This window comes from Chaetodon auriga, chromosome 23, assembly GCF_051107435.1.
Source record: "Chaetodon auriga isolate fChaAug3 chromosome 23, fChaAug3.hap1, whole genome shotgun sequence".
Taxonomy (NCBI): Eukaryota; Metazoa; Chordata; class Actinopteri; order Chaetodontiformes; family Chaetodontidae; genus Chaetodon; species Chaetodon auriga.
Window position 1 is genome coordinate 6,700,808 of NC_135096.1, and position 25,728 is coordinate 6,726,535.

Below are 25,728 nucleotides of genomic sequence, written 5' to 3' on the forward strand. Positions count from 1 at the left end.
CAGCTGTACTGCTAGCTTTGTTAAAATCTGTTCAAAACCTTCCACCAAGTGAATATTGATACCGCTCGTGTTTGTGCTGTAAATATGAAGCCTCGGCCAGCAGCCGTTAGCTTAGCTTAGCATAAAGACTGGAAACGGCCTGCATGGCTCCACCCAGTGACAAACTCCGCCTAGCAGCCCCTCCAAAGCTCACTAATTAAAACAGCGTGTCGCTTTTTGTACAAAAATCCAAATAGCATTTCAAGGTTTTACGTGAGCTTACGTGCCAGATTATTTGCTTTCACTACCTTCATACTGAGCCAGTTATGTTGACTGGACAGATATGAGGGCGGTGTTCATAAAAGCAATAATAATTAGAATCTTTAAGGGAGAAATTGGAGCATCAAGGTCAATTTTTCGGGTTGCTTTTCTGCAGCTTTGGTTGATAGCTTGACACGAGTTTTGTCTCCTGTAAAAGCAATCATGTAAATTAACCCTCCATGCAGAAAGGAAGCAAGTGAAGCTTTAAGAAACTGGGCAGTCGTGTAAAATTTGGAAAACGGGGACTTGTGGGAACAGGCAGCCTGGGTGTCGACCTACCTCACAGTGTGGGTGGACATCCTATTTCCTGCCGGCACTCTGGTTTTAATTGGTTCTTGTTTGGTTGTTGTTGTTCGATACTGAGTGCCGCATGCGTGTGTGTGTGTGTGTGTGTGTGTGTGTAGGTGAGAGAAAGGTGAGGGTGGGAGGAGTGAAGTGGGTGAGGAGGGAGGTCAAAGCAGAGAGATACGGAGCTGATATTCCTTCTCCTCTCTGTTCCTTTCAGAGTTTGATTTGATCCCCGTCTGCTCGGAGGCTGATCTGTGGGAACGCCATAAGAAGGTCATATCTGCATAATAACACACACACACACACGCGCGCACACACACATACACACACACAGAGAGAGCAGCCAGACGTGGATTTAGAGGCTGAAGGTGGGCGGACAGGAATCCTACCTGCCTACCTGCTCCATGTGTGCATTTGGAAAACACATCATAAATGTTTGCATGGAAGTTCATTTTTGACCTTGAAAATACCTCAAAATTTTCTGAACTCGGGCTTCCTTTATTAGCTTTTTCCCAGAGAACAACTCATAGGTTGACGGTGGACAGAAGAGAAACAGCCAAGCTCAAGTTTAACAGGAAGAAGATGGACCTTAATGCTAATTTTAACACTGAAAATGTTCTTATAATCCTGTTACTTACTGTGTAAAACAGCTCATTTTCTCTGCCTTCTTGTTATTATGGCTTGTGAAGGATATAAAATAATATATTAACTTATCAAGATCATTTCCACTTAACTTAAAAAAGTCCGAAATTTGAAATTACAGGTTGCTCTTTAAGCATTGAAGTTCATTCCTTACCTTAAAATCCGCTTGTTTGCTTTGTTGCTGCAGCCGGCAGTCAATTAGCTTAGCTTAGCTTCAAGACTGGAAACGGAGGGAAACTGCTAGCCTGGTTAGTTTGAGGCTCCAGGATGTTAATTATTTACTGTACAGACGTGAGAGTGGTATCAATGATCTCATTTAACTCTCAGAAAAACAGTGAATGCATTTATTTTCCAAAATGTTGAACTTTTGCTTTAAACTCGGTTGTTTTCCTCTAGCCATAAATGGATTTATATGACTTTATAGGCAACCTCAAGAGTACTTTTTTGTTATTTTTACTTACTGTGCTATCGTAATCCTGTGATATTCCTGTAGTGTAGTGTGATGGTGCTCTATACTAAGTTCATACGTGCCAAAAGACATCAAACTCCATCTAATTTTAGAGTTTTTCAGTATCAGTTTTATTCAGTTTTACCTTTCAGTATCAGCATAATGTCCCTGTGGGATTTTAAATTCCAGCATAATCTGCAGTTTTGCTTTGATATTTGTTTTACTTTCCTTCTGAAATTAATTAGAGGATCTGAAAAGCAAGCAGTCCCACCCTATCAACACCCACACACACAAACACACACGCGCGCACACACACTCACACACTGTACAAATACTAGTTTTCTCATCACTTGGGCTTTTGAAGACACATAAAAGGAGCTGCAGCCTTGAATGTAAATTGTACTTGTTTTATTTTATTTTATTTGGCTGCTGTGCTCAGGGTGGTGGAGGTGGAGGAGGAGGTGGGAGGGTTCTGGGAGGTGTGTGGGGGGTTTACAGACGCCGTTCTGGTTTCGTCCCCAGGGTGTGAAACTGGTGGCGGCTGGCCTAATTCCCCAGAATAGCTCATTGATAGGGAATCAAGTCAAAGCGATCGCGTGGAGATTTGATTCGAGCGCTGAGGGCGTATCTCTGCGTTCAAGGGAACGTTTGCAAGCTCTCTGCTCGCTTTCCTGGCCTTCATCTTACACCGAGTATTTACGCTTCACTCAGGAGTGCCTCCACTTCCTGTTCACCTCAGGTCTTTGCTGCATGGATGCTGTGACCTCTGACCTTCCAACTCCTTCCGGTATGTTTCTGTATGAGATCTACAATTAAATCACTAACCACAGTAATGGCACACGTAGTCGTAATTGTAGTGTACTGTAGTGCTGCTGCTCGCAGTAGTAGAAGTAGAAGCAGTTGTAGTGGAATTAGTAGCAGTAGTATTTGGCAGTAGTAGCAGTAATGGCCGTATCAATAGTAGGAGTAGTAGCAGTAATAGTGGTTGAAGCAGTTGTGTTAGTAGAAGTAGTTGTATTAGCAGTTCTGCTAACAATGCTAGCAGTAGTACAACAGTATAAATAATAGTGTTGGAGTAGTGTCAGCAGTTGTATTTGTCTTAATGGCAACAGAAGTAGTAGTATGAGTAGCGGAAATAGTCCATCAGTTAGCAGCAATATCTATGTATGTATACTAGTATTAGATGAAGTATTGAGCTACTTCTTTCAGCTGTATTAGATTAGATCAGACTGCAGTCAGTTGTACTCATAATGGTAGTAAATAGAGTGTAGCAGCAGTAGTAGTTGCATTAGTGTTGGTACTTTTATGAGGCTGTATCGTAGTTTTATCTGTACCCGTAGCAGCTGTAGCAGTAGTAGTAAAGTTAGGACTAGTAGTAAGTTGAGTTACTAGTAGTAGTATCAGCAATGTACTTGTTGAAGCAGTGGTATTAATAAAAGTAGTAGCAATAGTGGCAGCGACAGCAGTCGTACAGTCAGTGGTGGCAGTACTAGCAGTCATTCATGTGTATTTATGTTTCCTCATACTCGTACAAGAGTTGTAGTATCAGTTGTAGTTAAATCAGAATCAGAACTCAATTAGGTCTCATTAGTAACTCATTAGTCGCACCAATAATGGTAACAGTAGTAGTTGTATCAATGCTAGTAGTATTATGGGTATGATTAATAGTAGTCGGGGTAATAGTAGGGTCAGTACAAATACTCATGGGAGTAACTACTGGGGCAGCAGCTGTTGTGTCATTAGCAATGACAGTTTTAGTATCAGTAGCAGAAGTTAAAGTGTATTATATACTGTGACACACAAAGTATTGTAGTATTCTGCAGTCGTGTACAGAAGTACACCCGCTTGGTCATGAACATGCGGCTGCAGCTGTTTCCAGATCAGCTCTCTGTCAGTCTGAGGTGAAAGTCACGCTGGGGAAACACTTTTAGCAGCAGAAACAATTAGTAAAATTCACACACACACACACACACACACACACACACACACTCAGGGCTTCCTGCTCACCTCTTCCCTGCGTTGGAAACCATTTGCATGCCCCATCACATTGCTGCTGATCGTCAAATCTTTGAATCTGAGCTGACTGTTTGCATACAGGCCTGTTTCTCTGACGCACTTGCGTGGCTCTGAGCTTCACACACGTGACCAAACCCGCCTGTATAGATATCAGTCAGCGATAACCACGACAGGCCCATTGGACGCACGTCAATACGCCACTGAACCGAAATGTTTGACTGTGTCAGAAAAAAAAAACAAAACCCTTTTGCAGGAAATCCTGCTCATCTCTTCTTTTAGCAGATATCAGGAATGTTTAGCACAACTTCTCTAATTTTGCCTTTTCTAAAAACGACACTTCCTCTCACATTCGACCAAAACAAGGAACCTTGAGATGAGTCTGAATCACACCTGGAGTATTTCCGCTTTCTTCTCGAACAGGAAGAAAACATGCCGTTTACATGTTTACACAGCAGCAGAGAGTAGCAGCTGATGGAACATGTGACCTCCTCGCCGCATCGCGTACAGTTTAATTTGTAAAAAAAAAAAAAAAAAAAACAATCAGCCACATCTCCTGGTGTTTTTCATCACTCCAAATACTGAAGAAGACCATGAGCCGCGGCTGAAAGGCTGAGAGGACGACCTTTGACCTGACTGTCTGTTCCCAAAGGTCATCAGTGAACCTTCATTTCGACTCCAAATATTACAGTTTCTATAAACAAAGGCGCACATTTTGGCAAATACACACATTTTATTTTGAAAAACTCAAATAAACATAACAGCATAGAGGACACATGATAACATAGTATACATAGATGAATAAGGTATATACCTACATATCCACAGAGCATACATACACATTGTACATATATACTTATATACTGTATGTATATACACAATTTATAGATATACTGATATTGATATTTTAGAGGTATACAGTATACGTATATGTATAATTAAATATGGATGCACACGTTCTACATATAGGAAATACTTTTAAAGGAAGCATATACTGTAAATACTATTACTATGGCTACTGCTACATTTTTACAATGTAAACAGAGAAAATGTTTTGTCACTGGATCTTTAAATGTGTTTTCTACATTTTACACAAAGAAAATACGCACATGTGTAGAATATACAGTACATTTGTGCTTATAAACACAGTTTATAAGCAGAAACACAACAGATACACTGCATGCACACATGTTACATGAGGAAAACACACATGTGGACACATGTTTAGAAAAATACACACACGTCACACAATTTATGGATAGAAAATATACTACTAAGATAGTATTTTACAAGGAGACAGTAGAATATATGTGTAAAACCAGGCCAATGGAACATATCTTACACATGGACACAATGAGGACACGCTGTACATAATGAATATATATATATTTGTAATGCCTGTGTAAAGTAACTGAACACAAAAAAGTATATAAGTATATGCACATTTTACACAAAGAAAAGTACTGTGGAAACATTATACATGCAGAAAATACATACTTTTAATACGAACCCAGATTTAGATAAAGAAAATATACATGAAGAAAATACACAAATATTCACTTATGAAGACAAAATACTCATTAAAACCCCTCATACAGATAGAAAATGTACTCATATTGACATTTAAGGCGTACATCCACTTTTCAGAACAACAGTTTGAAAGCAGCTGCGGGGTTTGCAACTGCGCGCGGATCGATTCCAAAATCTATTGACGATCGACTCTGACAATATTTACAGTTCGGGATCAAATAATGAAATAATCTCCAAATCATCATTTAGGTGGAGAACATGAAGTGCGCAAACTGCTGTGTCTCTCTGAGCCTCTGTGGGTGTTGAACCTGCCTGTGTTTGGTATTCCGTGCAGAAAGCCTCCCACGCCCCGTGTGTCCGCCCACGCGCGGATTTGCGTCACGCAGGGAGCCGCGTGGGCGAGAGAGAGAGAGAGAGAGAGAGAGAGAGAGAGAGAGAGAGAGAGAGAGCTCTGTGGCAACCGCGCGGAATATCCCACTTTTTACTCCACGGCCCGCGTGAAGCTGCCCGCGGTCAGAACGACACGACACAGGAAGCGGTGTCAAAATAAAAGCATCGGAAACACGATGTGACGTGAAAACACAAAACAGAAAGAGGTTTATTTGTAGTTTGGTGCATAACGATCACAGTAAGCAGTGAGAGAAAAGAACAAGTGAGTAGAGCAAAAATTCAAGGATCATAAAGATAAATGGAAATTTACAGTCGAAAATACGTAATATATGAGATAAAATGGCAAATCAGCTCCAAATTGGCTCCACCTCAAACAGCTGCAGCACTGAAATGCTTCCTACATGTTAATGATAACAATGCCATAATTATTAAAATTAGAAAATTATAAGTGTGTGATTTTGATGTGGGTATATTTAGCATTACTACATACTGTTTACTTTTAGGGACATGGTCTACCTCTCTAAACGCGAACGATGCTTTTATTTTGTCGCGCCAGCCAGACGCGTGTGTGTGTGACTGTGTGTGATTTGACAGTGGTGAACAGTGCAGGGGAGTGGAGAGACGCTGGGAGAGGACTCAAACACTCACTCACACACACTCACACACACACTCACACTCACACACACACGCAACACACACTTGGAGGAAAAAGACGCACCAAAAAAGACGCACGAAGGTCAGCGGCTTTTTACTGATACTCTGCGCCTTTTTTTTTTCTTCTTTCAGCGGCAGGAGAAAGAAAAAGTTTCCAGAAAGAGAGCAAGAGGAGAGGAGTGTCGCTCGGCTTGAGCACGCACAGACAAGCAGGCGCTCTTTGGCTTCTTTTTGTCCTGGAAATAATCTTTCAATTTCTTCCCTTTGATTTCCCGTTTTTTTTTTTATATTACGCGCCTCGCTGTCCTGGGGGATCCCTTCTTTGCGGGCTTTCCTTTTGCACATTTTGACTCCCAGGCTTTTGTGTTGATAAACAGTCCAGAAGAAGGAGAAAGAGAGGAAGAAGAGCTGGACCAGGGCGGACCAAAGGGGGCCAAAAACTCACCAGGTAGGCACAATGAGCCTTGAATTCAATGCTCCATGTTAACTGCTGCTGCTGCTTTTATCCTCCAGTCTGTCATGTTTTGCAAAGATAGCTAGCCGGTAGCATCAGCAGGTATTACAGGAATATTAAAGGAAACGCTTTCGAAAATCACAGACTGGCAGTAAACTCACCACAGACGCGTTAAACTCCGTGTATCTCAACTGTGCGTCTCAGCTGGGAAACTGAAGAGACACTAAAAGAGATGAAAACACCTGAAGGGAATATTACTGCGAGAGAAAATGAGCTCAGATGTGATTATGGATTCGTTACACACGCAGAAATGAGACTTTATGTGAATTTTTGAGGCGAAAAGACCCTAAAGCGCCGCTGCAGCCACTCCTGTTCATCATAAATGTGTATTATGAGCTCATTATATTCGCTAAAGTGCCGTGAAAGGTGACAGCATGATAGTAAAGCACCGCAGACAAGTTGCTGTGGGAATATTATGGGAAACATCAGCTCGTTTATATTCAGTATCAGAGCTTGTGTGCGGTTTCCTGCCTGTCACATTTCTGCTATTTTTAACAACATTCACTCAATAATTGTAGTAAATGTGATGCTCTCAAGGACTGAGGACACCACACACACACACACACACACACACACACATGCACACACACGGACACATGGACACATGGTTCCCAGCTCATAGTGATGATTACAACATGACTGTTCTGCATTGAGAGACTGGGAAATTCCTCCTGAATCAAAGTGAAGTTAAAGTATTCTTCACTTTGCTGATGGAGGGCTGAGGTCACCCTGCTCTGCTGCGTGGCACTTCACCTGGAAAACTACACATCAGCCTGTGTGTGTGTGTGTAATCTAAGTGTGTGTGTGTGTGTGCGTGTGTGTGTGTGTGTGCCTTTGGTGCCATTGTGCCAGCGCACGCCTCGCTTCTCTAGGTGAAAAGGCGAACTCGCTAAACTCGCTTTGTGAAGCAGGACTTCAATTAGAGCCAGCCATTCACAGCCGCATATTACACACACACACACACACACACACACACACACACACACTCACACACACTCACACACATACACACGTCTGCTGTGATGAAACTGGAGTAAGATGGCAGGCTGTTAGATGCCAGTCTGAGTGTGTTTGTGCAGACGGCTGTTGAACCAACACACTGACAATCAGCATTATGAAGCTATTTTCCCAGTGAGGTCAAAGAATCCAGTTTCTATTGGTAGAAACACATCGTGGCGCTTTTATAGCCGCAGCTACCGGCTTTATTTTGTTCTCCAGATGGAGGTTCGTCCCTGCAGCTGGTGGACAGTTTTTACCTGCTGCATGTACGTCAGTCACACTGCAGCTAAATGTGGTTTACACTTTATTGTGAAAAACCAGCAGAAAAATACCTTCAGTGACAAAGTGGAAGCCTGTTGTTGAATTTAGGGCGACAGCTAACAAGTTCTGTCTTTGTTTTGTCAGAAAATGCTTGTTATATTCTAAACTATAGTCCAAAACTACAAAAATACTGTCATATATGTCAGAGAGAGGCATCAAATCCTCCAGAATATTTGGCTTTTGTGGCTGAAGAATGGCTAAAACGACGAATCCATCCTCAGAATAGGTGCGTTTGAGTAGCAGCAGGTCACCTCCCTGCACACTGTGCAGTAACAGTGATCTTGCAGGTTCACGCTGTGTGAAATGGCTCTAATGAAATGCTGGGTGGAATCTGCATCAGATGTACAATATGAGTTTAAAGGCAGGTCAGATTGTGCCAGAAATGCGTTTTATCCGAGGTGTTTTTTTCTGTTTTCGACATAAAGAAAATCACACCTTCTTTACGCAGCTATTAGCCAGTAGCTTGCGGAGGTGCGAAAGGTGTAGTTTTCATTCTTCGCGCTACATCAGCCACTTTTGTAACTTTTCCCGTGTATAAAAACGAGCGAAACACCACGGATGCCGTCGAGGAAACCGTGCACAAGCCTTCAGACGTTATCGGACAACGCGTTCTACCACCTGGCTTGTTTCCGCTGTTCTGAGTTTGGATGTAATTCAGGAAAGTTATCTACCTGAAACACTCATATTTTTATCCAGATCATGATTTAAAGACGCCATCGTTGATTCTGTCTTCATCTCATGCCGTGCTCTGATTGGCTGATTATCATCGGTGGCTTTTCTCCAAGTGTAAACGTACTAAATGTCATCTCTAGACTGGTGCTTATGATGGCTGCTTCCTTGTTGGATAAAAATAAATGTCGTGTTGCTTTAAGGATGCACTATTGGCGTTTTCAGGGAGATTTTTGAGTCACACTTAAAGCAAACTGGGAGCTCGACGTTGCACCAAAATCTGACTGTGCTTATCAATTCTTTTTTTTCCAGTCCAAGTTTCAGCTGTTGCCACTTTAGTCCCAAGCAGGTTGAACTTTAATAGATGACCTTTCACCATGAATCACGAGATAAGCTGAATGGTCATGTTTTCCACTTGTTTGGGTTGGCTGTTGCATCAGGATGCTCATGATGCGCTTCCTGTCTTGCATGATGTTACGTTGCCTCAGTCGTTCTGCTGTGTCACTGCTTTCTTTGACTTTCATGTTGTGTTCGAGGACACGCTTGTGTTGACGCAGGTGACACAGATGGAAAGTTGTTCTCAGGAAACAACTAGCGCACGTCTTGAGCTTCATCTTTTTCGAGTTGGATCTGACTCTCCTGACGGGTGCTAGCATCCTAAATTTTCCCCAAATGTCTCATTGGAATTATTTTTAGACTTTTATCACTTTTGAATGAGAGGTTTAATGACCCTGAGCAGACTGCATACTGTCCTGACCTTCATTTTAAGACAGAATATGAGGTTCAATAAGCTTCAATCTTCATTCCACGTCTGTTTTCCAGTGACTGTTTATTTAGTTGCTCATGTATTTCCTCTGTGTCTTGTTTCTATATTACTGTTTTCAGCAGCATTTCTCACAAGGCTCGAGAGCTTCACGGGTTGAAAGTCAGCAGCTTGACAGAGAAGTCGGACGTCGTCAGCGTTTTTTTAAACAGCAAAGATTAAAGCAAAAAGAGTTGGAAGACGAGTGTCGGTTGATGTTGCAAATGTGGAAGAAAGTTCAGAAGACGTACGATCGTCGGGAAAAACTTCAGGGGAGCTGCTGTGCTTTGAATGCTAAACTCTTTTAGAAAGTGACTGAAACTACTTTGGAAACAAAACCTTCCTGATCAGTTTGTTCAGTGCAACGGAGAATCTTACGAAATGGATCCACTGACGCGTCACAATAACCTGTTTCAGCCACTTTTTGTTGCTCGTCTGGTTTGTGGGCATTAATGGTATCAACTGCCAGCAGGTTGTGAATTAGCAAAAGCTGTTAGCAGCAGCGTTTGTGGTCCCAGTTGAACTAAAACTGGAGGTGTAGTTGGTCGACATGTAGGTGATCATTTTAGCCGCCGTCTTCTCTCTGGCTGCGTTTGTCTCTGTCGTTTTTCCCGACTCAGTCAGGCTGAGTCGAGGCCTGCCTGGCTCCCAGGGCTGAGGCTCTCTGGGCCTATTCTGGGCGAGGCGAGCCCACCACCTACACATCCTGCAGGGGTGGAGAGAGGCATGTGGTCCTCCCAGCAACCCGGGCCTGCTGACTGCCACTCCTCTGTCAGCAAGGCCTCCGCAGGGCCTCACATGCACATAGGAAGAGTCAAAAACAAGCCTCTTTCAGACCTCCACTTGCTTTTTCTCAAATCCAAGGTGGCAAGTGACACACATTTGGCACAGTTCTGAGTGTTTCTCCGCTTTGTGAGGCTTGAGATCGGAGGCAGAGTGAATGACAGCGTCGCTTTCGAAGATAAATACTAATCTGACGAGCTGACAGGGCAGCAAACAGCCAAACACACATCCAGAAAGGGTTTATTCACAGGGTTCTGCAAATGTGGAATCTGCCCTGATGCATGAAGAGCTAAAATAGTAACAGTAGATTTTTCTTTAAAAAAAAAGCAGACTTTCAGCAGTTTATTACGTGCATTTATGCAGAATATGGCACTAAACTACTGCTCACATCTTTGCTCATACGTGGATCAATGCAAGTGTAATAAATACAAAATTAGCCCTGTGAAAGGCTTTGTAGTCTTTCACCCATGCACCTACAGAGTCTTTTTGTGACATAAAACAGGAATATTCAAGTTCAAACACCTGAAAAGATGTCAATTGCTAAACAGGGTTAAAGGAGAAATCCTCGCAGTATCATGCATTCTAAAAATGTGAGGCACTCGTGGCGTTCTTGATGGAAAAGTCGCCAAATTTAACCTTCTCACACACCTGCTGAGGCCTGATAAACTGCACTCGTGCACCTGCCAAGAATAACATGTACAGTCCAAATATAAGTCTTTTACAGTTTTCATAGAAACGTGTCTCAGTTTCAGTTTACAGTGCTTATTTATGTGCAGAACATGTAACATGTTAACATCCAGCAACGAGAGCGGAGACAGAATCAAGGTCAATTTTCTAGCTCGACACTGTCGTTAAACTTCATTTGCTGCTAATTAACAATCCAGGAAAGAAAACTGAGCTCAGGTTGTTTGTTAAGAGCAGTGTGACAAGCAAAAATCGGGCTCATCATCTCAGAAATCATGTCCTTGTCTCTCTGTCTATCTGACTTTAAAGGACAAACTGGGTTTTCTCGCCATTTGGTGCTCAGCAGGGGGATTTCAGGCTTTGCAGTTAGCAAATGACTTATCTGACATTTCCACAATCTGAAATTATGTGAAAAACGAGACGAGTTATTCAGCTCTAAAGGAAGAGATTGATTTTTTTTTTAATGCTTACTTGCTCTCTGGACAAGAGTTAGATGATAAGATCAATGCTACTTTCACGTCTGTTAAACATGAAGCTACAGCCAGCAGGTGGTTAGCTTAGCTTTGCACAAAGACTGGAAACAGCTTAATTAAACAAGATGTAACGTGTTAATTGGTGAGCTTCAGTGGAGCTAGGCTAGCGCTTTCCCCCTGCTTCCAGTCTTTGTGCTAAGCTACGCTAAGTTGCTGCAGGTTTCTGCTTTATAGTGGTATTGACCTTCTCACGGAACCATTTAAGTTCGTCCTTTAAATAGCAAACTCACATTTCCTGTCAATCTAAGGTCAGGGTTAACCTGTTGTGCGTCCTCCCTCAGGTATGGCGGCGGTGTTGCCGAGAACCCTGGGTGAGCTGCAGCTCTACCGGATCCTGCAGCGGGCCAATCTGCTCTACTACTACGAGGCCTTCATTCAGCAGGGCGGCGACGACGTACAGCAGCTGTGCGAGGCCGGGGAGGAGGAGTTCCTGGAGATCATGGCCCTTGTTGGCATGGCCAGCAAGCCGCTCCACGTGCGGCGCCTGCAGAAGGCGCTGCGGGACTGGGTCACCAACCCGGCCATCTTCAACCAGCCACTCACGTCGCTGCCCGTCTGCAGCATCCCCGTCTACAAGCTGCCCGAGGGCTCGCCCACGCTGCTCAGCGGACAGGACAGAGCCAACACAGCCAGCGTCAAGATGCCCAAAGCCGTCGCCGCTGCCTGCTCCGACCCGGGGAAGTTGGACGTGGCACGGGACAAAGTGTCAGCCGGGTCACCCCTGCAGGGCAGCAGTGAGGCTCGATTCTGGTCGGGCCACAGCAACGACAGCGAGCACAGCCTCTCACCATCGGACCTTGGCTCCCCGTCCTCACCTAGGGACGCGTTGGAGGCTCTGGACGCCGCAGCCGTCCAGTCAGTCCTGGAGTGTGTGGACAGGATGGCACCTGGACTGCCTAAGACAGACCTGGCCGAGGTCAAAGAGCAGCTGAAAAACAACAAGAAACTAGCAAAGATGATCGGACACATCTTTGAAATGAGCGACGATGACCCGCGGAGGGAAGAGGAGATTCGTAAATACAGCGCCATCTACGGACGCTTTGACTCCAAGAGGAGGGACGGCAAACACCTGACACTGCATGAGGTTCGCTTCCTGCTCAAATTACACGCTCCACATGCAAATTCGTCCTTACATTCCCGCCTCCTCGAGGTTTGTGTGCCTGTGTTTTTCCGAAACTAACCTGACTCACTGTGTGTGATGTGCAGTTGACGGTGAACGAGGCGGCGGCTCAGCTCTGCATGAGGGACATGGCTCTGCTGACGCGTCGGGACGAGCTGTTCGGACTCGCCCGCCAGATTTCCAGAGAGGTCACCTACAAATACACCTACCGCACCAGCAAGTAAGAGCTTAAACCGAGTCTGCCTTTGTTTTATCTTAATGCTTAGATTAGATTTTATGTTGCTGCGCACGTTGAGCAACAATATGCAAGAAACGCTTCTGTGTTGACGAGCTGACTCGACATTTCTGGATGAGACTGCTGCAGGCATTATTCAAGGCCTCTTAAATGCACACGAGCTCCTCGTGAGTGAAGACGCGCCGTCCATTCATCTCGGCGTTCGTGCTGTTTGTACTTTTCACCACAGAAAGAATCTCGGAGAGCCGTCTTCCAGCTGACAGGAAGTGGTTTCGAATACAACCCTTGAATTTGATGTGCTGAACTGTATGTGCTGATGTTTGTCTGCAGATCTCGCTGTGGAGACAGAGACGAGCCGTCCCCGAAGAGGATTAAAACGGAGGTGAGTGAAACACGCTGCTGTCCACTTAAAGCCGAGCAGCAGGTATATTAGCGTCTCGTTTTTGTCTTGTCTGAAAGGCCTTCTGATTTTATGTAGATGAAATGTGAGTTTCTATAGTTTCAGCCATTGCTGCTTTCCCGCTTCTTCCTCTGCTTCTGCTTCCAAACAAACCAGAACAGTAAAACACATCACTTCCTTTGCGTCAGTCACTGCAAAACACGATGGAGGATCGCCTCAGTATCAACACATCTGAGCAGCGTGACTTCTGACCTCTTTGGCTGCTTTTGATAAATAGCATTGAACAAAGAGTTGAAGCTCACTCGTTGGTCGGTTTTCCATATTTAAAATGCTTCCGATGTAAAGGCGCAATCTCGGCAGCTCCTCTGTGGGCAGCTATCAGACACAGAACGGACGCAGCAGCAACAGCCTTGAACAGAGTACAAAGCGATCTCTTCAGCGTTCATCTGCTGACACACTTGGCTGGGAGTTTTCTTTGAGCTCTGAATGGATCCTCTCAGTTTGTAAACCAGCGATTGAAAACATGTGGCGGCTGCGAACTCTGCAGGGATTTTTGACCAAGACGAAGAGCCGCAGATGAAGCGGCACCTGCTCGCAGAAACTACTCTGAGCTCCCAAAGGGGGGGGGGGGGGGGGGGGGGGGGGAATTCCTGCCAAATTCACTTTCAGGCCGCTGTTGTGCAGAAACAGAAAAACTCCCAGAAATTCCACTTTTGTTTTTGTCAGTTGCTCTGTTATGAAAGGAAATGCCAATATTGGAGATGTTTACAGGAAATAATAGCAATGAGACTAATACTAATACTGCTATGATGATACAACTTTTGGATTATCAGAAGTGGTCGATTTTTTTAATTCATAACCTGTTTTTATGGAACACTTTTTCAAAATAATGGTTATAAAATTATTAAATATTTTGACCAGGATATAAGGGCATAAATATTCGCTTAAATTAATAAATTGAATGAGTAAGAGGAGATTTAAATAAGGCGCCTCAAGATAAAAAAAAAGAAATTGAATGAAAAATGAGATTTCAAGCAAAACCAAAACTTACAAATTATTTAAAAAGTATAATAATAATAATAATCATAATAATAATAATAAAACTAACCATCATTAGAGTTTTCCCATGTTTATTATTATTTCTATTGATTTAACTGTGTCTTCTCGTCATTTTGAGAATACAGGCTCTAATAATTTCAGAACAAGAATTAAATAATGAAATCTGTGTAATTGTGGAAAGTAAACTCCTCCTCACGTCCTTTAGCCCCCAAAATCTTCAGTGCAGTAGACCTATAATCTGCTGTTCTGCTGTGTTATATAAGGGGAAAAAAAATGTTAAATACTACTTCAGATGGTGAGCAAAAATGTCAAGCAAGACTCACGTCGCCTCTTTTTTTCTGCTCCTGCAGGAGAACTTCTTCGACATCCAGGAGGCGCTGCAGGCCATCCACATGAGGCAGGAGATGCTGAGGGAGCAGCTGGCCTGCGCCAAGTCGAAAGGAGAGGAAACCGTCGGGCGGAATCTGCAGGTAGGCAGACGAGTCAGATGAAATCCGTGTTGCTGTTTGATTTTGTTACAACTCCCCCGAAATCCCAGACCCACAGCTGCGTTTCAGAACATTAAGGGTGAGATGGGAGGACGTTCGGGGACGTCGGGGGCGCAGTAACAAAATGAGGGAGTGAATCTTTGAAATGCAAGCTTGAAATTGGTGTACATGTTGAATTTATTTGAAGTACAGATGATCTTTTACAAGCTGAGTGAACAAGAGTGACAGATAGGCTGATAAATAAATGGACAATCTGCTGCCACAAATACTCACTGGAGCACTAAATGTGGATGAATCCAGCGCTGAAAATAGTCCCCAACCAATGCACTGTACGTCTCCAGATGGAGCCAATGGGCTTGGAGCTGAGAGGACTGACTTTTCATTTCGTTTTTTTTATTACAATAAAAACATATAGAAGAACATCAGCCTTACGTTTGGTGTGATTTTAGTCTCATTGCCTCAGTTTCCACCAAATCCCATTGAAATTGTTGCTTTTTTTTAAGATCCTGCTCACTGAAAATAAAACCTTCTTTGTGGTAAATAAAAGAAAGGGTTTAGACAATTAAGACGCTCTGACAAATGCACCTCAGCTGTCTGGTTGAAAGGATTCTCGCCATCAGATATGGCGACAGGCTTCTATGTCAGCAGATGTTTGTGGCAGCGGGATCCAGTTTGATCCCAGTAATGTTCTTTATTGGTTTCCAGTGCCTCTGCTGCTGTGGCTTGTTCCTAATTAGAGCCGGAGTGTGGGAGGAGAGCTTTATGATAACTAATTACGCAGGAAACATGTGAAGCGTGTGTGTGTGTGTATGTGTGGAAAGCGTACGCTCCTTCATGTATAGCCGTGTATATGCCGCTTCATCAGCTGTTTGGGTGGCTGCAGTTACACTTGTCATTTTGATGTGATTCCTCAGAAATCGCATTCAGACGAAGAAGAGATTTCATGGCTGCGTTCGCACCGCAGGCCGTCTGAACCGCCGCTCGTATCAGACGTTTCCCTGCGTGAGGATGGCAGCACAGCCCATAATAGAGTGAGCTGACAGTGATGCGCAGACTGACAATAAAGAGATATCACTGCTGTTTTTATTCCTTGCACATTTCCATGAATCTGAGGTGTCAACTGTTTGTCAGCCTGTTCTTCATTCGTCCTCCACGTTAACGCCGCCTGAAGATGGAATTACGCTTCTTCTTTGCTTGTGAGCTTGTTTTATAGCTGTGAGGATTCTGTCCACTAGGAAGCAACAAGATCAACCAATCTGCTTGCTTCCTGCGCGGTTCACCATAACAACCTTGGTTTGGAACCACTGGTTCGCAAAGCTTCAGACATTTCTTTGTTTCCCGTCCTTTTTCTGTTGCGACTCGGTTGTGTTGTCGCAAACGTCGGTTCCAGTTTGGTTCCCCCCAGTCCTCCACAAGGCCTCCCCTCCAAAAAGTGCAGCGCAGGAGTGAATCCTGTTGACTTTCTATGAGCAAAACAACAAATCAGCGTGTTGTGTGGTTGCTTTTGGCCCGATAGTCACTCTGAACTGTCATTTCACTGCCACTTGCTGAAAAAAAAATCAGGTATGTGGGCGATGAGTGAGAGGAAACCAAATTTTAAAGGAATCCTTCCTGTAAATGTGCCTACATACAGTATCAAATAATAACTGGCTTTTTTTTTTTTTTTTAACTCTCAAATATCAACATCATGCTCAAAAAGTCACCCCGGGGTGTTCGACAACACTCTCATCAGTTTTGTTTGTTGGCAAGCAGAAGTCGGCTTTTACTGCTTCTCCTCTACTTTCTTGACTTCATTTTTCTCTTTGCGTGTTTGTTTGCGTCCATCAGATGCAGCTGGAGCGTCTGCTGGCCAGGCAGATGGAGATCCTACAGGACGCCGCAGTCCAGGAGCGACTGCAGGCTCTGGACTGGAGGATCCCCCCCGCCGCCTTAAAGTACCTCAACGACGCCCAGAACACCAACGGAGCCGCCGCCGACGCCAGCAGAGACAACCAAGGTTTGCTTTCTATTAATAGTACCGTAATAACAACATATTTTAAGAATCGAATCAGGTTGCCATGGACACACGCTGACCACACAGAATGGCAGCTGCAATTTTGATCATCAGTTAATGGTTCACATCATTTATCAAACAGTCTCTGCTTCCAGCTTCACAAATATGAGGATTTGCTGCTTTTCCGCGTTTTAACGTCAATATAAATTTAAAGGTCCGGTGTGTAGGATTTAGTGGCTTCTAGTGGTGAGGTTGCAGATTGCAACCAGCTGAGTACCCCTCGCCCACATGTGCAGGAGAGCCCAGTTCAGATCTATTTTCCCATCTGAATGAGAATATTTACCGCTTCCCGGCAACACGGAAATCCTAAAAAAAAAGGCTGAAATGCTCCCATTGAAGCTTAAATCAATGCTTTTCTTTTAGCTTGTCCAGATGTAGTTCGAGCGTCTTTTATTTTTGCCAAAAGCTGTTCTGCCCGGCTCACCGCTGCCCCTGATGTCCAATCAAAAGAAGACACCCAGCTGCGGGTGCAGTCCTCAGCCAAATGTTGCCCATTGTCGGCTTTCAGCTCAAAGGAAACAGACTGAATCGGAGCCTAATAGGACTTGATCTTTTCTGGAGTGCGTCAGGTTAATTTGAAGAGAAGATTCATTTCATGTCGTAAATGCCACAGGATGTGTGCGCGGCTGCGTGGATGGAAACAACACCTATAGGTACTGATTTTCCACACCCAGTCGTGGCAGCTGTCACCTTTTTTTTTTTTTTTTTTTTTTTCATCTGCGTTTTTTCGGCTCTGACTCCTCAAACACAGAGGGAGGAAGAACATCATTATTCAGGATCTTACTTCTCCTCGGGGCCTCATCTCATTTTCATCCCTTTCCTCCCTCACCCACTCCCGACAGCTCATTATATTGCTGTTCCCACAAATCCCACAATGCACCTGTAATTATCACGCCCACGCCTGTTTACCTCCAGCCAGTTGCCTGGAGGGGGGCGTCTCTCTCTCTCTCTCTCTGTCTGTCTACCTCTCTCTCTCCTCCCCCTCTTCTCTGCTTTCCTTCCTCCTTTTCTTCTTCTTGTCCCTTTTCTTTCTTCCTCTGTCACTTGTCACTTCTTTTCTTCTCCTTCTTGTCCTCCTCCTGTTTTAACCTCACTCCTATACCACTGTTTTTTCTTTTATCTCGCCTTTTCCTGTATGTGCTGTACCTCTTTCTTCCCCTCCATTTTCCATGTTGTTCCTGTTTGTCCTTTCTTTTTTATATTCTCTCTGCATAGTCACCAGAACAGCTCGACTAGAGAACTAAAATTGGCTCATAATTACCTCAAAGTGGCCACCTGCTTGATTGAATGTCCATGTATTTTTGGTGATAGAGCCCTGTTTTGGATTGTGTTTTTTTTAACCACCGCCAGAACATGTCAACATGTTTTGCTATGGCAACTGCGTCGAGCTGGAACAATTAGTTTATTAATTGAAAAAAAAAAAAATTCATCTGCGGCTGTTTTGATCATCAATTAATCGTTTTAGTCACTTGTTCCAGCTTAAAAAACTGAGCAGATTTGATGCTTTTTTTGTCATATGTGACAGTCAACTGCATATATTTAGGTTTTTTAAATAAATGAATCAAGCAATTTAAACACATCACCTTGAGCTGTGAGTTAAGAGAGTAATTGGCAGATTAATCACTAATGAATCATTAGTCGCAGCAAAAAACATCAGACGCTTGCATCATGTTTGAATCATGTGTACAGGGATGTAAATAACAGGCTTTCCCATGTTCCATATAAACATCATTTCCTGAACGTCATTGACACCAGGCTCCAATCTGGGATCTGAGTGCGCATGCAAATTTAACGATCTGTAAAATAAAGAAGAACTGTCAGTGTTGAGCATAGAGCAGTCTAGGGGTATAGAAAATAAAGGAAAATCGTCCCCCTCTTCCTCTCTCTCTCTAACTTTCTTGCTCTCAAAGGGAATAAAAGGCAAACACAAGGGATCAGTAGCTGAACGCACACAAACAGAGGCTCTGTTACCACAGGGAATATACAGCATGTAAAACAAAGGCAGTGTTAGAACAACTGGGCTGGTGTTTGCTTTGCATTCACTTCAGTCTAATTGTGGCTGATGATGAGTGGAGTTTGACTTAATATTTATTTATCACTGAGTGGTAAATACCACGCTGAAGTTCTGAGCAAAATGAGAATAATTTTGCTTTTTTGTCTGTCCTCCAGATGAGCGGCCAATCAACTTGCGGGTGGTTAGTCAGAATATGCAGGAAGGCGACCTCCCATTGGGCAAGCAGCTGGCCAATGAACTGAAGCGCCATCACAACCACAACAACAACAACAACACAGACGAGACCAAAACACCAGCAACAGGTTAGTGATATTAGACATTTAACCGGAGCTATTATCCAGTGGGCAAGTGAATGCCTTGCTCAAGGACACTTTGGGCAAATGCGTGAATTGAGGTACATCAAATCTGTGAATTCACTGCATTAAATTTACTCCTCGGTTACTATTTTGTGAGCTTTATGCTGTTATAAACTTCTTTGCTGACGATTCCATCATTTATGTTTGTGTCCATCTTCAGAAAATGGGACGTCACAGCGAGCGTCCAGCAACACAGAGAAGAAGACCATCAAGTCAGAGCCGGAAGACTCCACATAGTGCCTCCCGCCTCCCACCACCACCGCCCCTCCACCCCATGTACCCACCCTCAATTCAGTCTACTCACACTTGACAGTATGCAGTTATTACCCGTCAATAGATACTAAGCAAGCACAGCCACAGTAGAGCCTTAACAACCAATGTTGCCTCATGAATAGCATTTATTTTTCTTTGATTTTGTCTTTTTATTTTATTTTGTTTGTCTGTTTTTTTTATTTTTTTTAATTTTTTTGGGGGTGGGGGGTGGGGGGGGGCGTGTTGTTGAAGATGTATTTGCCAAAGCACCTAGAGAGCATGTCGAGAAGCCCTTCAGTGCTCTACAGGTCTTTGTTGATTAATTGTACACGTTCGATGTACATGTAATTTAAGAGTGATCTGTTGCAGACATTTGTATACTCTTTACCTCTGCCTGGGTGGTATTTCTGTTGCTTTCTTTGGACAGGCTGTGATGCTGGGGCTGAGTCTTAACTCAAACGTAGATTCAGAGATGAAACAAAAGCATCTTATTAACACTTTATATGACGACGACATAGCCGGTGTTTTTAAAGCTGATGCTACAGGTGCTGCCAATATTCAACCTTACAAAATATTTCAGGTATCCCGTATCTCTCTTTCAGATTTTTAGCAACACTACTGGTGGTGCTCTGGCAGTGCCCCGACTTTGGTCGAGACTTAAATATCTTGAAAAGTACTGGATGGATTACCATGAAATTTGATACGGATATTCATTTAGGACTTTGGCGATCCTCTGACTTTTGATTTAGCACCACCTGCAGGTCAGAGTTTTAATGTCTCGGCGTCAAAGTCATGAAGTCAAAACTTAACTGTCCACTACTTTGTTATTGACAAAATACCTGCACAGCTAATGACATTCCCTGTTCACGGTGTATGGTGCTAATTAACAATTGTTAGCTAAGATGGTGACTATGGCAAACACTACTCGCTAAACATTAGCATTTAGCTTGAAAGCCGTTCAAGTACAGCCTTACAGAGCCGTTAGCATGACTTTAAACTTGTAGTCTTATTGTTTTTAAGATGGAAACAGGTTGTCACACAGTTACTTTGGGTTTGCAGCCCATATATCAAAAAATCTCTTACTCTAATACTAATATTACATTATTAAGTCATTCGGAATCGGTTTTTAAATGACTTCAACACAAAGTGCTTGTTGATTCCTATTGTTATCAGTTATCAACACAGTAACGGCATACATGCAAAGTGTGACCAGACTTTGAGATTTAATGCTAGGAACATAACTGTCTGTAGGCTGCAGTGGCTGGTGTGCAAACATTCACAAACCATTTTCTGAACTTTACCAGGAAATTGGAAATCTTGGCTACAATAAGAAGATCTTAAAACTTACCAGCAAAAGCCAAAGATTCAGCAGCAATGGCTGGTGGCTCATTGTCATTTCTCTGACAGTCGCCCCAGGTCTTCTGAGCCTCCGTCATTCTCCCAAATCTAACTTAGGTGTCTGCATTTGTACTGTAACTCAAAGCAAAAGTGTAAAAGTACTGTAGGGAGATTGAGTTGGGATTCAGCCCCTGCTGCAGGTTAGTTTCTTTTGTCGTTCACTTCAAATGGGAAAACGGGAGAGGTGGGATTAATCCTTCTTTCCTCACTCTTGTCTTGTGTATATTTATGGGAGGTAATATAAGAAGAGGATGTATAGGAGCTGTTGTGGAATAACAGCATGGGACCTCTGTCATTCGTCTTGGCAGGATGGCTGGGCTGGCATGCCGGAGGCCGAGCTAATTGGTTCATTTCACTTTGTAATTTAGCAAAACACTGCTGTTGAAATGAAACCACGCATCTGCAAACAGGGAGTATTTCAGGAATAAAGCCTGGGTATTTGAAATGATCCAACAAGTTTTCAGAGGGCCCCACAGGTCGTAAAATCCACTCAACACGTCAACGTTCAACTGAAGACAGAGTCAGATATTAAAGACTGCAGGTATGTGGTTTTTCAACAGCAGCGGCAAAAAGCAAAATTCCCATTTATTGCTGTTCGTCACAGAGCAGCAGCCTGGGGTCTGTAAATAGTACCGAGATAACAAATAGTGCTAGCCTAATCTCTCAACCAGGGTTTTCCTTTGTCAAGTGTAACTTTGCTGTAGATTTTTTGGTGTCGATACAGTGTTTATGTGTGTAGAGCAAAAACAAAAAAAAGAAAACTTCAGTGTCATTGAGGAAAAAAATACAACAGTGTGAAAGTGTCTGGTATATAAAAACATGCTTTACATGATGATAATGTTGATTAGCCTTAGCTCTTAACAGTGTTTAATCCACCTGTGATGGCCATCAGTGCATATTTCAAAGACGTGTTTTTGCTGTTTAGAGGTAAATGCATAACAAATAAGTGTTCACTGTGTTTATATGTGTTTGGCACACTGTGTAAATACGTCTGTTTGGTCCAAAATGATAATAATGTCCAGACAATTTGGTCGAACTCCCCTTTCCCCCTACGCCCTACAGATAGTTAGTCTCACTCAGCGTATTGACAGACCAATGCAATATTTATGTAAGTAATAAGTCTATTTGCATACTATATGGATCCATCATTTTGTTATGTGCTCAGTAACTGTATGTCTGTCATGAACTTCAGGGTGGGAACTCACCTACGACTTGGAAATGTTTGTGTTGTCTGACTTTTAGTGCGCAGGGCACTGTGTTTGTATTTAAAGACATTGCGTTCTTTTCACGAGGTTCCATTGTTTTGTTTGGAGCAGCCACTGCGGCAGGAAACTAGCGAGAGTCGTGAGCCGTTGTCAATATCTAGTTTGCTGAACCAGCCGGTGAATTCTGGGAGATAAAGCCTTTCGTGGCTCATCGTTTCCGGCCGGATTGGCTCAAACACTGGCCTAGTTAGCGTGACTGTTGTACGATGTTTCAGAGGATAGCGCATGTCTGACCTGCCGTCTCACTGATCACTGTTCTCCTCACTGTTTATTGTAAAGTGATAGATTAGGCTTCACCTAGTTATGCACCTGTTTTTTAAACACTAATATATTTTATTTGTTATACAGCACATAAACATTAAACTTTATTTTTTTGAACTCTATTGTGAGGTGCGTTCTGTGATCAGTGTCAAATCCAGTTAAAAACCTGTGGTTTGTTTCTGGTTCTCCCAACATCATCTCAAAATCCAGCATTCACACTTGCTGGACTAATTCCAAAATGGCCTAAAGGCCTTTGCTAACCAACTTTTCCTGGATCTTTCAGAAAGACAGTAAGGGGCCCTTGATTACAGATTATCTTGTCAAACTATCGTTTCCAAGGTCAAAAATGAACTTTACCACTCAGATGGATGTGCAGCTGCTCATTGTACCCTCACTGTAGGCATTAGCACGTTAGCATGCACATCAGACAGACTTTTGCAGTCTCTGTTGAAGTCAGAATATTGAGTACAGTGACTAATGGGGCAGAAAAGCTCTTTGTAGTGCTGTGATAATAGGTTAGTCTTTGTAACACTATAATGTTGTGATAATAATGTTTTGGTAAATTGTATATTAGCTTTCAGCTGCAGGGAGGAGCTGGTGGAGTTTCAAGTGTCTCGCTCGTAAAACTAGCTGAATCCTGGCTGGAAAACGTTAGCTGCTTGGTGGCACTCGTTCTCCGGCAGCGTCTCTGAAGACGCCTTTGAGCAAGGCAGGGAAGTCCCGGCTTTCTCCCAGCCTGAATGTGCGGGTGAATGCAAGGCAGGGAGGAGCTGGAAAAGAGCAGAAGTGCTTAGTAATCCAAGCAAAGGCAGGTAAAAAGAGACCCAGCCGGGAATGAGATGAAAGTGGTGACAGGCAAAAAGACTCAAAGGACAGTTCAGCTTCCTTTAAAGGAGCTTCTCTGTCTTCTGTTTGTTTTCTTCTTCTTCTTTTCTTTTTTTTTTCTACTGAGATGAATCCCTGCGCAGGCCATTTGCATCAGCGTCACATCAACACATTGTGAAACTGGCTGATGACTCACTCTGACGCAGGTCCTTTTCACATACCTCCCATCATCCTCTCCCTCTCTCTCTCTCTCTCTCTCTCTCCACTCCCTCCATCCCTCCCTCACCCCCCCTTCTCTGTCACACACACGTAGACAGATTTTCTCTGGAGAATAGCTCAGCTCATGAACACCCATGCTGGTTGCCGTTCACAGTGGCAGCCCCGCTGGGCGCTCAAACGGCCACCCCTCCCCTCCCTGTCCTCCTCCTCCTCCTCCAGCTCAAGTCGCTGATGATGATGTGTTGCCGTGGCAACGGCTGGAGGTGGGCGGCTCCACGGGTGGTGGGCGGAAGCCAGCCGCTAAGCAGCGTGGGAGGGATCTGCCGAGCGCACCCATCACCCTCATTTTGAAAGGAGCAGGAAGCTGACTGCTTTTGAGAAGGTGTGGGTGTTGGTGAATTATCGCCTCTCCTCCCTGCAGCTTCGTTAGGGATCGCCTTGTTTGTCTCCCTTCCTTCCTTCCTTTGTTTTCTGGTTTACTGCTGCATGCAGTGAAAATACAGCTGCTCATAGGGGATTTCTGCGCAAAATTAAACTTTGACAGCTGCTGTTAGTTTGAAAAAGTGACTTTTTTTTGACGTCTGCACATGAGACCAAAGGTCTCTCAAGACAGACGCTTGAGAAATAAAAGGCAAGGCAAGCAGGGTCAAGCGAAGAATTATATTATTACACCAACATGCAGCTTTATCCAACAAGATTCTGTCCTGAAAACTAAACATGCGTAGCATAGTATGAATACACATGATGCACACATATGAAGATATGAAGTGAAAATTACAATAAGATTAACTGCAAAGCGGTGACTGTAGTGTGAAACACACAAGAAAAAAACTGTTGTGCATAAAGTTGAAACATGACAGATAAAAGCAGTATATGCTCCAAATCATCAGAGCGGCAAAGACTGCTGTTGGGAGTTGCTGAATGATGGATTTAGTTATTGTCTGTATGACACAAATAATGCATATTCTCATCTTGTATTGCTTTTAATAGAAAGCGTTTACACCTGTTCGTTTCAGAGCAGCTGACATCTGGTGAGCTGTCATGTGTCTGTGCTTTCAGGGGTTTGCATGGCCACTGCAGAAGAAGATATGACTGCACCAGAAACCCACTAACCATAACGTACATACTGGCCTGCAAGTTTAGGACTTGTTGGTCAAATTTAACATTCAAAAGCAGTTTGAATTGTCTCACTGATCGCTGAACCCGAGACACAGCAGTCAGTCATTTTTTTTAACTGCAGATTGAACGCAACAGATTGCACGGTCTTATTTTTAGAAGCTCCCAGTGGTCGAGAAATTGTTTTGCTTACATAAACAAGGCTCCTGTTAATTTACTTGCTATCAAGCTTGTTAGGCTGTCAGATGCTCTGCATGGCCATGATATGTGGACACCCGAACAATTACACCATTATTCAAAAACCAATGATACGAAGTGCCTCTCACAAAACAAAGATACAGGAATAGAATCGACAAGAGGGAAACAAGAAGCAAGATTGAAAGACAGGGAGATTATTCTCAGGCTAACCGATGGAAATGAGTTTTAAGAAGCAATTTAAGACTGGACGACCGTGCTGGTCAAACTTGAGGCTCACAGTCTACGTTCCAGTTCATCCCAGAGGTGTTGGATGGGGTTGAGGTCAGGTCTCTGTGCAGCCCAGTCAAGTTCTTCCATGCCAAACAGGAAAATTCATTTCTTTATGCAGCTGAGATTGTGCACGGGGTTATCGTCTTGGAGCAGGGAAGAGCCTTCCCCAAACTAATCACTGTATGTGGTCGTATTAACAGAACTAAAGCCCCAAACAGGGGCGTCCACACACTTTTGGCCATACAGCAGGCTTACGATGTAGCTGAGGTTGCATTTGAAGCACTGGACTCATTCAGCAACTGGGATTTTTTCTGTGAATTCCTGTAAAATAACAACCTGCGAGAACATTTCTGTGGAATTCCCCTTTAATTGTAGCTCTGGCTGCATGGCGAAGCAGAGTTTGGGTTTCTTCCAGTGCATTCAGTCCAAATTCATGAATGTTTCATGTTCCAAGTGAGGCATTATTAGTCAGCATGAATTTGTTTGTTTTATCCTACTTGGAGCTCCAGGTGGGTGGAGTTTACCGAGATTCAGATCGAAGTTGGGAGCTGCAGAAAAGTAAACTGAAGCAACTTAGAAAATACTTTCCAGTGAGTAATCTCCTTTGTAGGTCATTATTTTACACTGGG

The 25,728-nt window shown here is 43.5% G+C and overlaps 1 protein-coding gene across 1 annotated transcript; it reads left to right on the forward strand.

Annotated features, from left to right (window-relative positions):
- Nucleotides 1-6,204: 6,204 nt before the first annotated feature.
- Nucleotides 6,205-22,588, forward strand: LOC143316012 (NGFI-A-binding protein 1-like). The gene is made up of 8 exons (XM_076723676.1): nt 6,205-6,713; nt 11,852-12,654; nt 12,777-12,910; nt 13,256-13,307; nt 14,735-14,854; nt 16,700-16,868; nt 19,095-19,241; nt 19,456-22,588. Exons 2-8 carry the CDS (start codon nt 11,854-11,856, stop codon nt 19,530-19,532), a joined length of 1,500 nt encoding a protein of 499 aa, XP_076579791.1. The 5' UTR covers nt 6,205-6,713; nt 11,852-11,853; the 3' UTR covers nt 19,533-22,588.
- The last annotated feature ends 3,140 nt before the right edge of the window (nt 22,589-25,728 follow it).